The sequence below is a fragment of the Marmota monax genome, unplaced genomic scaffold (genome assembly GCF_021218885.2).
Source record: "Marmota monax isolate L192 unplaced genomic scaffold, Marmota_monax_Labrador192_F-V1.1 WCK01_AAM20220418_F8-fsc00174, whole genome shotgun sequence".
Lineage (NCBI taxonomy): Eukaryota > Metazoa > Chordata > Mammalia > Rodentia > Sciuridae > Marmota > Marmota monax.
Window position 1 is genome coordinate 1,898,610 of NW_026694860.1, and position 17,040 is coordinate 1,915,649.

Sequence of the window (17,040 nt, forward strand, 5' to 3'; positions counted from 1 at the left end):
GAATTGTTGGGGATACAGGTCACTTTTGCACTGATAAATACAACATTCACTCAAAGAAACAAATTAATTGGCATATTCTATCTATCTAAGTAGATGGTTGAAGTTCTAGTTGATATAAAAATGCTGTGGTGTTTTATAAAAGGGTGTTAAAAGTTTGATGTTCAGGGAAAGGAAACATCTTTATTTGAAAATAAGCCTGATGAAACAAAGTGAATGTTCATATATAAGCTCAGGGTTCTGTAGGGAACGGGGTGGGGGGGGGAGAAAAACATGTTCTTAGAGATGTTTAGACTGAGGCATGAGATAGTGATCAAGAAAAGCTGAGTGGAGTACAATGCTCCAGAATCATTTGATCACATAATTTGCAAAATTCTCCCATTAAGTATAAATAATGTGGAATCTAGCACATGGGTTCTTAGGTGGACATTAGGAATATAAGAAATGTAACAACTGTTATTCAGCAAGTAGATATGACTGTGATGAATTTATCTAAGCATTAACTGCAGTTCCAGGACCACCTGGTAACAGACTGAGGGGTCTTTTCTTGAAGAGTGTCTATGTTCCCTCCCCTGCCCCAAAGAATTTCCTGCCCCCAGTTTAGCACACTGTTGGGATGGGGGTGTCATAAAGAGAAGTTTTTACTATGTCATCAAGAAACAAAACGTTTACACTCTTCCTTCTGGAAATGAGTATACTAGTGCATTTATCTTACAAAGACAATCTCTAAAGTGCCCATTCCTATAATATAATAAGATATCCATCTAGGAGACTCATGGCCTTCAATGCATAGCCTATCTAGAGGTCAGGTTTTGCTATACACTTCATTGCAGATGTCAAAAAAGGAATGTGAACTCCTCCAAGGCCAAGAGACTCAAGAAAAGGAAAATGGGTTAAATCTATGAAACTATCCAGTTTTTTAGTTCAGACAGTAAAGTGGTTGTTGGGCTCTTATCAGGGAACAGCTCAATCTTCTTGAGAACTCTTTTCCTATTCCTATTTCAATTCTAATTTCTGAGAGTTTTGTTTTACTTTTAAGGGTTAAGACAATCAAATGAGTCCAGTAGGCATTATAACCATCCTACTCAATTGCACTATTTATTGCACTAAATTAATCCCTTGGCTGTTCTATTAGCCTCCCAAGAGTTAATATTTTGAAGGTTAAATGTGATTCAAAATCATTTATATTTTCATTATGTCATAACTATTGATTTTCCCCACTGGATTAAGTGTCCCTTTAAATTTTAAATAGAAGCAGTATAAAAACAATATATTTGTATTTTATTTTTTAAATGAAGAGATGTATAGTACAAATCTTAATGTCTAGTCCTTCACATAGAAGGGGTTTCTGAGATAATTAAATATCCGACGGCATCCATTGTACATAATGAATTAACCCTTCTCTACCTATAAAATACTAACTATATACAATATTGGAAGAAGTTAAGCAAAATGTCACTCAAATCATTTTGTGCTCCTTAAGTCTTAAAACCTTGCTTAAAAAATAAGTCTCTATTGTAGTGTGTTCTATATACTTTTATGACGTTTCTGAAGTCCTTTCATAGAATTCGTTACGATAAAAAATAGGCTCATCAAGTCACAACTAATATTAACCAGTGTCATTTTGTAACATACGGTGGGGGGTAAAAGGTGTTCGTTTTATTACTTAGGGAACCATAGAATATAAAGCTTTTGATTCAGCCCACCATCAGAGATCATGTGGGTGGAAAGTCCTACCAAACTGCAGGCTAACTGGATCAGAGGACTATTAGTGGATAAAATTTTCTCCACCATCTTATTACACTATTCTGCACACAAGAATAGAGGGTCAGGTTTAGCTAGGATCTGCTGGTTTCCGCAGCACCTTGAAGATGAAAGGGAGTTTTGATTAATTCTGCCATAACCCTTAAAAGGTTACGTGCCAACAGGTTCTTGGCTGCGCTCCTCAACTTCTGCAGTAGTGGCTCCGCTCCAGGTGTCCTCCGGTCTAAAGGACTTCCAGGCCAGGGACCACGCAGCCGGAGCCAGCTTGCAGGTGTCAGAAGAGCCACCAGCGTGAGCTCAAGCTTGGCGGGGCACCAGACGCTGGCCGCACGAGGGGCGGGGAGAAGCGTGTCCAGGGGCGGCGCTCTAGGACTGGGGAAGTCGGAGTGGCGCGGCGCGGTTCCCGGGGCAGCCCCGCCCCGCCCCGGCGTGTCCGGCTGGGTCCTGTCCCGTAGCGTCTGTCCCCGCGCTCCTCACACCCTCCCCAGCTGAGGCGTTCACCATTGTTCCCAGCGCAGCCATGGCTCAGCACTTCTCCCTGGCCGCCTGCGACGTGGTCGGCTTCGACCTGGACCACACTCTGTGTCGCTACAACCTGCCCGAGAGCGCCCCGGTGAGTGGCGCGGGCTGCCCGGAGCGCAGGGCGCGCAGCGCGCGCAGCCTCCATGGCGCCTGGGGCTGGAACTCCCTCCCGCGGCGGTGGGCCTGCCGCCGCTCGCCCGGGCGCAGAGCTCCGCCCCCAGCGCGAGACCTGGCGGAAGTGTGCCTCCAGCTCCCTACCTACGGGAAGGATGTGCGGAGTTTGAGAGGGGTTTGGGAAAGAAGGGGAACTGGAGAGGCAAATTCTGCAAGATCTGCCAGGGAAAACGGTTTCTAGAGCGAGCAAGGGAAGGGCCGAGGAGACTTAGGTGTCTTTACGGATTCCTGGCCTCTTTGCGAGTCCCAAGCACCAACTGGGCGTGGGCACCTGGTTTGGCAATTTAATTTTCCGTGGCTGCGGTTTAACTTTTGCATGTCCACTCGATCACCTATCAGAGTTTAAGCAAAGTCGCAGAGAGACTGTGTAGTGAATTAGAACACCGAGCCAAGAAAATCATTAAGACTTTAGCCCTGATTTCGCCTTTACTAAGAGACCATAATAAGTATTTATTACACCTGCCCCATGCCCCACGCACTTTGAATAAGTCCTAATCCTAACATCATGCCAAGTTTGACTTCTCACTTGCCCAGGAGGAAGGGGGAAGTGGAGTGCCTGTATTAATGGTCCTCCCTCCCTGTTCCTTTGACTTTACAGGAAACAAATTTTGAAAAATTAACAGGATTTTTTGTAGCGCACAGGGATCCCTTAGACTACATAGCTTAGTACACCAACTCTGCCGTGACTAGCTCTATGACTTTGGGCAAGTTACTTAACCCATGATCCTCAATTCTTCCATCTTTAAATGGGGCTAATAATTGGGTTTACCTCAGAAGATTTTTGCAAGGATCAAGTTGGTTGGCATACGTATGTAATGCTTAGATCAATCCCTGGAAAAAAAAAAAAAAACAAGTGTTTGCTTTTATGGTTTCCACCCAAACTATTTGGAAACCTCACCTTGTATGGGTAGGATTCCAAGTTACTAGTGCAGACAGCAGGGGCTGTTCATTATAGTCATGTCACCGCCCCAGTTAGATATTCCAAGGTCAAAAACGAGTGGCTACCTGAATTATTCCTGTGTTTTCTCTATGCACAGATGCTTTAAAAAATGTACTTTTCAAAACTGTTCCTGCACTTTTCTGCTTTCTTATTGTATATATTTGGTTTCTTTAGTCATATTGAGAGTTAGAAGACTTTTCTTCCTTTTTCTTTGGGCACTCATTCCCTTAGGTCTTTGATTTCATATTTTCTCTTTCTCTGTGCCTTTGAAATTTCTGGTCATAGTCATATTTCTATGTATTTCCTCTCTATTCACCTTCATTTACAGGGGATGTTGTTAAACCACTGTAAGGTTAAGAGCCAATTTTGTGCATGCATGATCATAAAATTTCAGTTAAGAATTTTTTTTTACTGTACTACAAGATATCCTTTACTACAAGCCTTGAATATAAGTGATGTTTAGTGGTTGAAAATAGTAACCTACTGAGTTTGGGATCATGTTTGGTATTTAAATCTTTTATTAAAGTCCCACATTATCCTGAGCACCAAGATGGTGTCAGGGATACGGAGGTAAACTACAGGTAGGCCTTCAGTGCCTGGTGGGCAGAATCCTCCAGTAATAAGCCAAAGATGGTGAAAAGCTACAGTCCCTATGATGAAGACAGTTTTTCCTGGGTCTTGCTACTTGCTTCTGCCTATGCCTGGGGTGCCTTCCTCACAGTGACTCTTTATGCAGTCAGGTCTGATTTTAAATACTGTTCCTTTTGGGAAGCCATCCTTAGCACCCTACCACCCTGCAATTCACCCCTTTACTGCAGTCTCACCTCCAGCTTTCCATAGAACCCAACTTCCCATAGCACTTACCACAGAATTTTAACTTTTCCTGTTTACTTGTCAGGTCTTCCCCAGGTGCTTAAAGTGATACCTCCTCCAGGGCAGACTGTGTGACAGTTTAAGAACAGTTTACTTTTTGTTCTGTGTGCTAACTTTGTGCTGGGCATACTTGGCCCAACCAATAATTGTGAAAAGATTGAATAAATAACACACATTCTAATAAGTAGTTATAATAGAGCCACCATTCTAATAAGCATTTTGCATGTATGAGTTGATTTAGTCTTCACAGAGTCCCTGGAGCTAGGTATTATTGCCATAGTCAGTACACAGAGATGAGAACTACGAGGCACAAAAAGGTTAAGGATCTTTCCAGAGTTTCCCAGCAAGGTAGTCTGGCTGCGGGTTTCTGCCTCTCACCACCATGAGGCAGTGGGGGTGGGGAGGTGGAGAGAAGTACTTCAGAGGGAGGAAATACAACCAAAGCAAAGACCTAGAGAGGAGCAATAGCATGAACTGCTAGGTGCTGTTTAAAAGGCGAGGGTTGTAGAAGTCAGCAGTGGTCTGGTCTTAGGGAGCTGCAGAGTCTCTTCCTGAAGTCTCCTAGGCATTTAGCAAGTGCAGAGTATTGTGCAAATGCAGACCTGAGTGTATCTCTTTACCTGGCGCCTCAGGAAAGGCATCCTGGGAGAGATGATGGATCACACCTATATCTTGGATTTGCACACAGAGGTCTAATACCAGGCAGTTCACCAAAATGTTAGGAGGAAGGTGTCTCAGGCAGCCAGTAAAGTGTGTGCCCCTCCTGAAGGAGCAGCCACACTTGACTCCTACTGGTATTAACCAAGAGAGGCTCAATCTTGCCAGGTCTTCTATTTTTTTCTTTTTTAAGGTTTTGGGGCAAGCTAGAAATTTGAACTTGTTTGAAAGGTGTTCAAATGCTACCTCCCCCCACCCCATGCACACACACAACAGCATTGCTGAGTTGCCAGATTTATCAAAGAAAAATCTAGGATACCCAGTTAAATTCAAATTTCAAATGACGAGAACATTTGAATGTCCTAAATAGTAAATGGGACATTCTTATGGAGGGAGCTATTTGCTGTTCATCTGAAAATCAGATTTATCTAGGTATTCTTTATTTTACTTGGCAACCTTAGGTGGGAACCACACATGATTTGTGGGCTACCTATGGCCCACAAGGCACCAATTTGTACTTACTGCATGGAGTGTGTGTTCTTATTAGTCATGTGAGACTGAGGAAGCAAGTGGCAATTCTAGGCTATGGGAGGAAGTGATGGAGGCTTGAGGCCTGAGCCCTGGAGGCTTCTTAGGTGACTGGCATGGTCCAAGAATAAGCTGTAAGAACCAAGACTTTAGGACTAGAATAGGGGTTTCAAGGTACAGATTCTTCTGCTTTTCTCAACACTGTCTTTCTCTGCTCCTTGCACATTGCTGCATTATCTCCTGTTAATGGAAATGTTCCCTCCACAAAGGAGGTAACAGCCCTGGATGCCCCTGGTGACAGCCCTGATGGACAGGGACACTTTTTCTCAAGAAGGCATCTGATCATATCTTACACTGATCATCAATTTCTCATCAAAGGGTGAGAAATTCCTCTTACCCGAGACTTTAAGTGCCATGACCTGAAGCAAGTCTAATGGTATGCAAAACTGGATTTGAGGTGTAGGGAAACTCTGTTTAGTGTTCAGGCAGCGTGTACAGGCAGGTGAACTGAAACAGGCTATGGCAAGAATAGGCAAACTCTACAACTCTGGTGTTTTGTTCTCATCTTTTTGATTAGCACACAACTGATAATAATAGCAAATACTTCAATTGGATTTGCCCATATGTCAGACACTGCACTAAGCACTTCATGCCAGTTAATCCCATGGCTCTAGTCTCTGAAGGCAGGATCATGATGTGTACCTTTTATTGTCCATAATACTTTGTACCTCAATCTGATTCAATGCATTTTTTAAAATGTGACAGGCATTTTAATGATAGAAATTGTTGATTTGATAGGAATGTGTCTATGCCATGATAATTATTATTTTTAAAAATATTTTTGTTAGTTGTTTATGGACCTTTTTATTTTATTTACTTATTTAAATGTGGTGCTGAGAATCGAACCCAGTGCCTCACACATGCTAGGCAAGCTCTCTACCACTGAGCCACAACTCCACCCCATGATAGTTATTTTTTAACAGATTGAATTGTTCTGAAGATGGAACAGGAAAAAAATAAAGGGAATTCAGGATATCACCAGACTGTGGAAATGAAAAGATTCTATCACTCAACAATAATCAAGATAGTTCATTTATTCTGTCTTTAAGATTTTAATTATACATAGGTCATCAATTCATAAGTTAACATGAATGTTTCAGTATAGCAAAAAAGAAAACTAAAGAATGAAAAGTAAACATATTTAAAAATGTAGGAGCTCTGAGTGTGGTGGTGTATGCCTGTAATCCTAGTAGCTCTGGAGGCTGAGACAGAAGGATTACCAGTTTAAAGCCAGCCTCAGCAAAAATGAACTGCTAGAAGTTCACTGTCTCTAAATAAAATATAAAATAGGGCTGGGGATGTGGCTCAGGGGTGGAGCACCCCTGAGTTCAATCCCTGGTCCTCCCCCCATCCCTGCCAAAAAATGCAGGAGCATCCTGAGTTTATCCCAAATGAAGAATTGATGCTAGCTGGAATTCAGTTTCTTCAGCAGCTGTTTTTTTCTTTGTATATTTATCAGTTTTTAACAGTTGAGAGTGGCCCATATTTATTTCTACTACATTTTTTTTTGCCTTCCTCCCATGCTCTTTGCTTCTCTTTCAGTAAAAGCAAATAGAGGAAATGGTTAGAATTTTTAATATTTTGGAGAATCAAAATAATCTTGCTGTCTGAATAAAAATGAAGAGAAAAAGTTTAGGAAATATGGAAGAAACCATGCAAGTCTTTAGCAAGGAATTGAGAATATTCTGTTCCCTCCCTCCCTCCCTCCCTCCCTCCCTCCCTTCCTTCCTTCCTTCCTTCCCAGGACCCATATCCCCCACCCATTTTATTTTTTATTTTGAGACAGGATCCCCAAAGTTATTCAGGGCCTCACTAAGTTGCTGAGGCTGGCTTTGAATTTATGATCTTCCTGTCAGCCTCCAGAGCTACCACGCCTGGCATCTACTTTTATTTTTATTGATGCATTATAATTATACATAATAATGGGATTTATTGTTATATATTCATAACACACAATATAACCATATAATTTGATCAGTATCATTTTCCAGTATCCCCCCTTTCCCTCACTTCCTCCCTCTCTTTGATCCCTCTCCTCAACTCTATTGGTCTCTTCTATTTTCATGAGGTCCCTTTTTTATTTTTTTTTCTTTCTTTCTACATAGAAAGAACATACAATCCTTGACTTTCTGAGTCTGACTTATTTCACTGAACATGATACTCTCAAGTTCCACCCAGTTTCCTACAAATGACATAATTTCCTTCTTTGTGGCTGAATAAAACTTCATAGTGTATGTGTGTGTAAAATTTTATTGGTTCTTTTTATTTATACATACAAGGAGGTTGAGGGAGAGGGAGGGAAGAACAGTAGAATGAATCAAACCTAAATTTCTTATGTACATACATTAATATACCACAGTGAACCTCACGATAGTGTATATCCATAAGGCACTAATTTAAAAAAAAGCAACTATAAGTAAATAGCAGAAAGATCAGTAGAGGGAAGGGAATGGGGAGTAGTGAAGAGGGGAGGAAAGGGGAAGTACTGGGGACTGAATTAGGGCAATTATATTCCATGCTTTCATAATTATGTCTAACTAAAAATACATTTTTAATTTATTTTTAACAATATAGTGAATATCCATAAAATATGTGAGTCAGTGGTTTTTAGTACTCTAGGGGCTTCAGGAATTTCTTAGATGCCCTTTCCAACCCTGTACGAATCCTGGGTGGTTTTAGGAAACAGCCCCTATGGTTCTGAGTCACCTCCAGGGTTGAGAACTGCTGCAATATTGTGTTGAAGTGTTGTGAGTCTGTTAACCGTTGACCTGGATTAGGGTCACTTTGCATTGGATGGGAATACTTGTTTAGTCATTTTAATTAGCTTTATGACAGAGAACAGCCCTATTTGACTGGAGCCTTTGCTTTCTCTATTCCCATTTCTTAACACATATACTCCACCCAAACTCCCAACTCCAGCTGTGTGCAGGCCCCTCAGTTTCTGCACTGGCTTGCTCTCCATCCTCTCCTGATTCACCCAACTCATTGCTGTATCTTCCAGGTATTCGTGTAAGCATCATTAACACAAAGAGGCCACTCATTTGCACTATACCTTTTCTCTCCTTGTGCATAACATGCTCTCACAACCAACCGTGGGTTAACATCTATAGAAGAAGGGCCATATTGTTCATTGTGTCCTTTTGGACACAGCTCAGTCACACCCAGACCACTGCCTCAGGTTCAAATACATCTGATTCAGACCTGCAAATACTCTCCTGAGGTAGAGGGTAGGGCCTATGTGTACCATCATTCACCTTTTGTCCACTTTTTGTTTGGTATATGCTGTCGTTTAAAAATTGAGCCAGTTCTATAAACAAACAATGGGTGTTTCACTCAGATATCTAGGACTTGCTGAGAAATCAGATCCATCAGAAGTCAGCATTTACCATTGTGCTTGCTTCCAAAGGCTTACTTTGTTCTTCTTATTCAGTTGTTTTTCTTTTGGTGGAGAAATGAGAGAGATTTCCTGTATCTAGTAGAGGCTCATTACTTCACAATTCCTCCTTCAGATTATCTGCCTGGTTTCTATGTGCATTTCACTCTGAGAGGCCCCTGAGAGGGAGTCTTCCCAGCAAGGATGGAAAGAAAGGACAGATGTAATGAGATTGGGTAACATGTTTTTTGTCTTGGTGATGTGTTAAGTGAATTGCAAAACTTTGTCAAGACTTGATTATGATCTCCAGTCCATTAGAATTTGGGAGTAAGATTAATAATCATCCTTGGTTTTATAATTGTATACTGATGGTATAATTTTAGACAGGATAGCTGCCTGGGGCTCACAGGGCTTGATAAATTGCTCGTGAAGGGGGATTATACTGCAGAATTTTATAATTACAGGTGTGTTCCTCCTACCTACTCCCATTAGTGATTTCATTCAATTTTCATCTGTGAAATTTAGAATGAACAGTGAATTTCATGTTTAATCTCTCTTTTTCCTTTCCTTATTTGCAGCTCATTTATAATAGCTTTGCTCAGTACCTAGTCAAGGAGAAAGGGTATGATAAGGAATTGCTTACTGTGACCCCAGAGGATTGGGATTTCTGGTAAGTCTTTTCTTTTTCTTCTTCTTTTTTAATGTCTGCACATTCCCTGTGGTTTTTAATTATTGCTGATAAAATTTTACTGTTTCCTCTTCTATAAAGGTAGAAAGCAAAATGTGAAATTGAGTCAAAAGACAAAATGCCTTCTACACTAAGTTTTGCATCTAATGAGCTAAAATATTTTCTACTTTAAACACATTTAGACTTGCTTAATTAGATCTGAAAAGAAACTAAGAGCTTAGGTGACTAATTCAGATATGGTTTGTTATAATAAAAATTTTCAAAGTTTATTAAGAACTAAAATTTGCATCTTTGTAAAGAATTTGACTTATTATCCTTAAAATAAAAGAACAGTAAAACAGGAGGAATCATCATGTTTTAAGTAACTTCACTAGAACTTTTGGTTTTGGTAATTTGGTTGGGCAAACCTGCCTACCTTTTATTGCCCCCCTTTATTCCTGGTTTAGGATTCTCGGCTTCCCAAAGCCTCCTATATCTTTCTTCCTCATTTTAATGACACAAACAAAAATCATAAGCCACTTGAAATTGTTCTTCGAGGTTGAGTAGTAGCACACACCTGCAATCCCAGTGGCTCTGGAGACTTAGTCAGGAGGATCACAAGTTCAAGGCCAACATCAGCAACTTAGCAAGGCCCTAAGCAACTTAGCAAGACCTTGTTTCAAAACCAAAAAATAAAAAGGGATTATGGCTCAGTGGTTAAGTGCCCCTGGGTTAAACCCCTGGTATCAAATAAATAAATAACAACAAATGAAGAAGTGAATGAATGAATAAATAATTCAGTTTGAAATTAATAGTAACACTAAAACACTAAAATGCATGTATAATGTTCTTATATCATACATTCCTATGTTATTTGGTTAGTCTTTTGATATATCCCTTAAATTAAAGGAAGAAAACAAACATCCTAATATATGAAACAATTGGCTTTGGAAATTAGAAAGAATGTAAGTAATGCTGCTATAGCAGCCTTTGATTTTAGTAATCTCTTGGTGTTTGCAGGTAATTATACCTCCTTTTATTATTTCAAATAATAAATCTATACTCATTTTTCTCCCCAGATCCCACAAGGCTTTTATAGTAAATAACTTAAAACTTCATATCTGACTTTATTTTACTTGGTTTCAATAATATGGCTTGCCCAGAGGGGACCTAAATTAAGACAAATCCTAAAGAAAGTAGTGAGAAGTTAACTTGTAGAAAACAGATCTGTGTGTGTGTGTGTGTGTGTGTGTGTGAGAGAGAGAGAGAGAGAGAGAGAGAGAGAGAGAGAGAGAGAGATGTATTTTAAATAACATTTGCACATTTTAACAGGCATAGGAAAATTTTCGGGTTATTTTTTTTCTCTCTCTCTTTTGAGTGTCAGATTTGTCTTTTCTAAAACCTAAAGGTTTTACAAACTAAACATACTGCCCTTTGCCTATTTAACAGTTTTCCTTATATGCTTCTTTTTGTGATAGATATTTAATTTTTAATTCTTGGATTTTTTGTTTGATTAACATATCATTTGCCTGAGCAAGAGAATCCCTTTGTAACATTGTAACTTTTGAATAATATAGATTATTATTTCTTAAGTTAGCTAAATATATGAATTGATTAACAGTCAAACTTTCCTTAGTTGCAAGGGTTTGGCATTGGATCTGGAAGATGGGACCTTCATTAAACTTGCGGATAATGGCACTGTGCTCAGGTAATAAAATTTAGTTGTGAAATTAAAATCTTACTTTCTCCAGGATACAGTATTACTATACAGTATTACTGTATGATTCTTAAGGTATGAGTTAAATAAAAAGTCACTTTTATTGTAGTTAATCAGATGACAGATAATTTGTTTGCCTGTGTGTCTTTGTATGAATTATTGATCCATTTAAATATAAATCTGTAAGCTTTAGATTTAAAGGTCTAGCTCCTTTAAATTTAGTTTGAAGTATTTGCAGGAAATACAATAGAAAATTAGTAACTTGCTTCATCTTATTGACCACCCCTTATTGCAAAAGAGCTCGGGAATTATTCTGTTTTAGCTAGGTGTGTAGGTGCCTAGAATAAAACAATTATTCTTTTGATTGAAGAGGAAGGGGGAATGGATATTGGGTAGGGATTGGTGGTCTATGTATATTTCCTTTCTTCCATTTATCCAAGTGTACATCATTCATCATGCAGGGCTCATGTTGCATCCCAGCTCCTTCTGGAAGTTTTTCTAGACTCCTATAGTCCTCACGAACCTTTCCCTCTCTTCAATAGTCAGTACTAACTTCCTATTCTCCTCTCATCTCTGAGTGTACCCAACCCTTTCAGGTGCTAGTAACCATGTGGAAAGCAGTCATGAAGTAGCTGCTGTCCCTGCTTTTGAGCCTTTCAGAGAGCACTAGGAATGGGCATCTGTTTTTTACCAAGTACTAATAATTAGATCACCATGGCCATAAAGTTGTGCCATTTATTACATATGTCAACCCAACCAGAGTCAAAGAAGACTTGGAGCCCAGGAACCCTTGTATATATTCTGTCTTTGAACATATCATTCTTTTTGCATGACATGACTTCTTTCTCAGTCTTCCCAGACCTTCCCCAAGGTGCATCTAATTACAGCAGGTGTGGCCTCGCCTCTGATTATTTTGTAATTTATTTGCGTAAGTTTTTTTCTCAGGTGACTAGAGATAGTGTGTACGCTTGTATGTATGCATGTATACATACATATATATAGACATGGCACAGCTTTGATCATGGTCACTTTGGTGTAGTGTTTTTGGCTACCTTCAGCCATTCTCTCACTGTTGTTAGTCTGTCAACCTCCGCCAGGGTCTGTCCTTCCCTATTCAAGTTCTGGCTAACCTGGAGTTTCTTCTGCACTTCTTAGCTTATCTTCTTGATACCTACTTTCTTCCAACAATGCAGTTGCCTTCTCATGAAATTTCCCATTCAGGATTCCTCCACATTAACATATAGCATTCTAAAACATGAATCTTTTTGTAAATAAAGGCCCATCTGTGGTTTCCCCCCATTTGCGTTTTTTTTTTTAATAATTATTTTTTAGTTACAGGTGGACACAATATCTTTATTTTATTTTTATGTGATGCTGGGGATTGAACCCAGTGCTTCACGCATGCTAGGCGAGCCCTCTACCTCTGAGCCACAACCCCAGCCCCCATTTGCTTTTTTTATTCCCTTGTTTCCTTTCATATCATCTTGCTACTACAATATAGTACCAAGATAATGATAGTGGTATTCCCTATCATTATAATTTCTCATAATAAACTACAAAGAATATCAACTGTTTTATTCCCTACAGGAATTTCTCTTAACCAGGCCCAGTTGATTCAAAAGCAGTATTTGAGGCATGCACAAGAGCTACTTTCTTGTCTTGTTCTCTTTTGCCTTGGTCCTCTTGCTACATCCTACCATACTTTGGCTGTGTTGTGTCCTTGAGTGGGCAGGTTGCCCTCCCTTATCTCTGCAGTACCATGTGCTCACAGTCATCTGCTGTTGGTGCCAGGTGCCTGGTGCCTCCCGCGCCTCCTGTGGCTTGGTGTAACTTGTGCTTTAACTCTGGTACTTGCTGTTCTTCCTTATTAGTACCAGAACCAACTTCCCACCCAGTCCACATGGTCGTTTTCTAATTGTTTGAGTTATGTTCATCTCATTATTTCGTGAAACAACAGCTTCTCTATGAAAAAGTGGTGGGTTACACAGTGTTGCCCTCAGAGCAAGCTGCTCCTAATCACTTGCTATTGGATACATTAAATGGAGGAAGAGCTACAGCTGTCAGTAGAAATGCCTTATAGAATTGTAAGCAGGAAGTCACCCAGTTGAAAACAGGAAAAAAAAAAAAACCAAAACTTTTGATAGCTCTGGCAGAAGCTGGGGTCAACAACCTCAGTTCTAGAGGAACGGGCATTCAAAGGAGCCTTAATGAGCAGTCTGCATTATCTCCTAAATCTAGGGCAAGCCGTGGCACTAAGATGATGACTCCAGAGGCCCTGGCAGAGGCATATGGCAAGAAGGAGTGGAAGCATTTTGTGTCTGACACTGGTGTGCCTTGCCATTCAGGTAGGACCCAAATGGGCAGCTGTACCACCCACACCCCTTTTCTTTTGGAACCTGAATCTGCAATGTGAGGATATAGAGAAGACCCTCCTCTGTGTCCTTTGCTGGGCACAATATATAAGGAACAACCTCGACTTCATAACAGTAGGATGGATTTCTTTTTCTAGATATGTCTGATTTCCTTTTGGCAGCTGGTTCAGAATGCTGTTAGCAGCATTTCACACTGTTTTAAAATTTAATTGATGCTCCTTTTACTTACACTTGTCTGGGGTAGAAAAGATAGATTAACACTTAGCAATAATATATTCCTTAGCCATACTGTATTTTTTATCAATTTTGTCGTGCGCTCAGTCCTTGGTTTCCTTTCTCCAGCTCTCATGTCTCTCCATATTCACATTGCACACCACTTCTGTTTTCCGGAATTCTCTTCCTTACTTTCAATTCTAGTATCTGCTGCCTTTTTATTTTCCTGTGTATTTACTGGTGCTGGGGATCAAATGCTAAGCAAGTACTCTATCACTAAATTATACTCTCAGCCCTATTTTACCGCATTTTAAATGATTTTTTCACTTTTTTCTTTTCCAGTGTCTTTAACAAGCATCATTAAGACTAATTGTAAAATGATTTTTCAAAAAATTATTTCCAAACTTTTATGTGCATAAATTAAAAGGGAATGGTTAAAAAAATTTTTTTTAAATAGATAAACCTTATTAAATATTTTTGTGCTATTTTTCATTTGTTCTAATTTTTTTTTTTTTTTGCCATTTTGTTCTTTTTCTCCCACACTACAGTGTTAAAAATGTACCTTTCTCCTTCAGAAAGTGTAGTAACCAGAAATTAGTTGCAATTATTGATTATTACTACTGGGTTTATTTTTTTATATTTGTCATTGTTTGAGAAGTAAGTATGTGTTTTTGTAGTGATTGAATGTGTTAGGAAGTATACATGTTCATAATAAAATAAGTTGATATGAAAAACAGACTTCATACTGGGGTTAGATATAGAATGTTTTCATACATCTTGAGTCAAATTGAGTGCAAAACCTTTTACTCAAAATGATGATGGAGAGCTGCTGTTATGTCTCCAGAGTTTAGCAATTGTAAATAAGCTTGTCCTTTCTCCCAGAAAAGCTAGGCACATAGCTAAATGTTTCTTTTGAAAATTTATTCAGAAAGTGGAGTATTTTTTACTGCTGTGTCCACTAGAGGGTGGTACCTCCTTGAATCAACATCTCCCTCTGGTGCTTACTTTACCCCAGAGCATCCTAAGGATGGTCTTGGAGTTTATCTACTGTAAATTGGGTTGGTTGGTTTGGAATTTCCCATCCAAGTGCCCAATGCCCAGGGAGTCAGGCTGTGACACATAATAAAGGAAAGGCAACATAATAAAGGAAAGGCAATGTCTTTAAATAATAAAACTTTGTTTTAATGTTGAAACATGAAAGAAGAAAAAAAAGTCCTGTGATTTCATAACCCATTTGCACTTTGTTTACATTAAAAAAGCAATCAAGCATATTGTCGATTAAGTATTGTAAAACTAAGGGACACTAGGCACTGATTCCACTGAAACTTCTGAGGAGATACACAAAGAATACCTCTTAAGAGTTGTCAGTCTGGGAGACTGGAAGCTGTGATCTTCATTCACAGGCTCCTAATCCCATTAGTTGAGGGTGGCCAAGGACCTTTAGGATAAAGCAAGTAACACTATTGTGTTTTAGGTGGGTTGATGCTGTTCAGCATAGCTGTGGCTAGACTCAGATGTGGGTCCCAGGGATATGACATGGGCCATCAGTAGTATTGTTCAGGGACAGCAGATCCAAAAGTGGCATATGTAAGAGTTCAGGTTTAATTCTACCCCAAGGCCATACAGAATAAATTTAATGCCTCTCTTCCATGAGATCCTGGAGTGAGTGTACCTGTCCTGTACTCCTGCATCTTCCTAAGACAATCTACCATGTACTTACAGGGCATAGTATTAATTTATCAGCTTACCCTGGCCATTCTTGTATTGCACTGAAATTTGCTGGCATACCAGCTGAATGCAGTACTTTTGATGGACCAAGCACTGGTGTGGAAAGGCACTATTTGTGGACCTCTTCACAGAGCTATTTGTTTTGGAATTTAGTGTCACTGATAGCATAAATTGTGACTTCTTCCTATTCCATTTTATATTTGCAATATATCCTGCGTATAGTTTTCATATTCTTTAAGACAACTCAATTTTTTAAATAAAATGCTTAGTTTGTTAATTTCCTGTGTATTTATTGGTGCTGGGGATCAAATGCTGAGCAAGTACTCTATCACTAAATTATACTCTCAGCCCTATTTTACCATATTTTAAATGATTTTTCACTTTTTTTAACCAATGTCTTTAACAAGCATCATTAAGACTAATTGTAAAACGATTTTTCAAAAAATTATTTCCAAACTTTGATGTGCATAAATTAAAAGGGAATACTTAAAAGATTTTTCTAGATAGATAGACCTTATTAAATATTCTTTGTGCTACTTTTTCATTTACTCTAATTTTTTTTGCCATTTTGTTCTTTTTCTCCCACACTGCAGTATTAAAATGTACTTTTCTCCTTCAGAAAGTGTAGTAACCAGAAATTAGTTGCAGTTATTGATTATTACTACTAGGTTTATTTTGTTACACTTGTCATTGTTTGAGAAGTTTGTTTGTGTTTTTGTAGTGTCATGTTTGTAGATGTCATATTTTACCTTTCAGATAGTGCCCTCAGAGCTTAAACTAAATGCTCCTTAACAGACATGGAGCCTGTATTAGTGCCATTTTGAATTGAAATGGGGGCTGTACAAATAAGTAAACCACAGTCCATTGTCTCTTCCCTCAAATTTCTTTGTATCCTTCATGTATGAGGCATTAATTTGTTTCCAATTTTGAAATTTTTGTGTGTGTTTTCTTTTTTTAGGAAAATATTATTTTTATGATAATTACTTTGACCTGCCAGGAGCTCTTCTGTGTGCCAGGGTGGTGGATTCCTTAACAAAGGTGAGTGAACATTGAATTTAAAAAAAAAATATCTGATATGTGTTCAGTCATAAATCAGATGATTTATCATATGTAACTTTTGAGTTGAGATTTTATTTACTTTATTCTTTGTGGTTTCAAAGGTGACCAAGAAAGAAAGACATGGCAAATTTGGTCAAAATAGTTTTGGGAAATTAAATAGCAGTGGCCGTTTTTTTTCCCCCCAGGGAACATAAATATGTTCTCCAGCAGGGGGTGCAAAAGTCTAGAAAAAGAAAATACAGAACTGATCTGAAAGAATATTTTCTTGGTTTCATTTGCAGAATAAAAAAAGAATAAAGGCAATTAAGAACATTCTATGTATCGTTAAGCATTCTAAATAATATTAAACCAGAAAAATTAGGTAAGATTTTGTTGTTGTTATTGCAAGGATTGAAT

The 17,040-nt window shown here is 38.9% G+C and overlaps 1 protein-coding gene across 4 annotated transcripts in view; it reads left to right on the plus strand.

Moving 5' to 3' along the window:
* The first annotated feature begins 2,182 nt into the window (after nucleotides 1–2,182).
* The window catches only part of Nt5dc1 (5'-nucleotidase domain containing 1), a 121,775-nt gene continuing 106,917 nt past the window's right edge, over nucleotides 2,183–17,040 (plus strand). For 3 of the 4 annotated variants that reach the window (XR_006847731.2, XM_046426412.2, XM_046426413.2), the window contains exons 1-5: nucleotides 2,183–2,374; nucleotides 9,467–9,558; nucleotides 11,192–11,263; nucleotides 13,511–13,617; nucleotides 16,544–16,623. Coding sequence is in view for 3 of the 4 variants with exons in the window: in XM_046426412.2 (XP_046282368.1) it covers nucleotides 2,282–2,374; nucleotides 9,467–9,558; nucleotides 11,192–11,263; nucleotides 13,511–13,617; nucleotides 16,544–16,623 (444 nt within the window). In the remaining variant the exon portion in view is untranslated. The remainder of the gene's footprint in view (nucleotides 2,375–9,466; nucleotides 9,559–11,191; nucleotides 11,264–13,510; nucleotides 13,618–16,543; nucleotides 16,624–17,040) is intronic. The other variant, XM_058573255.1, reaches the window with a different exon arrangement.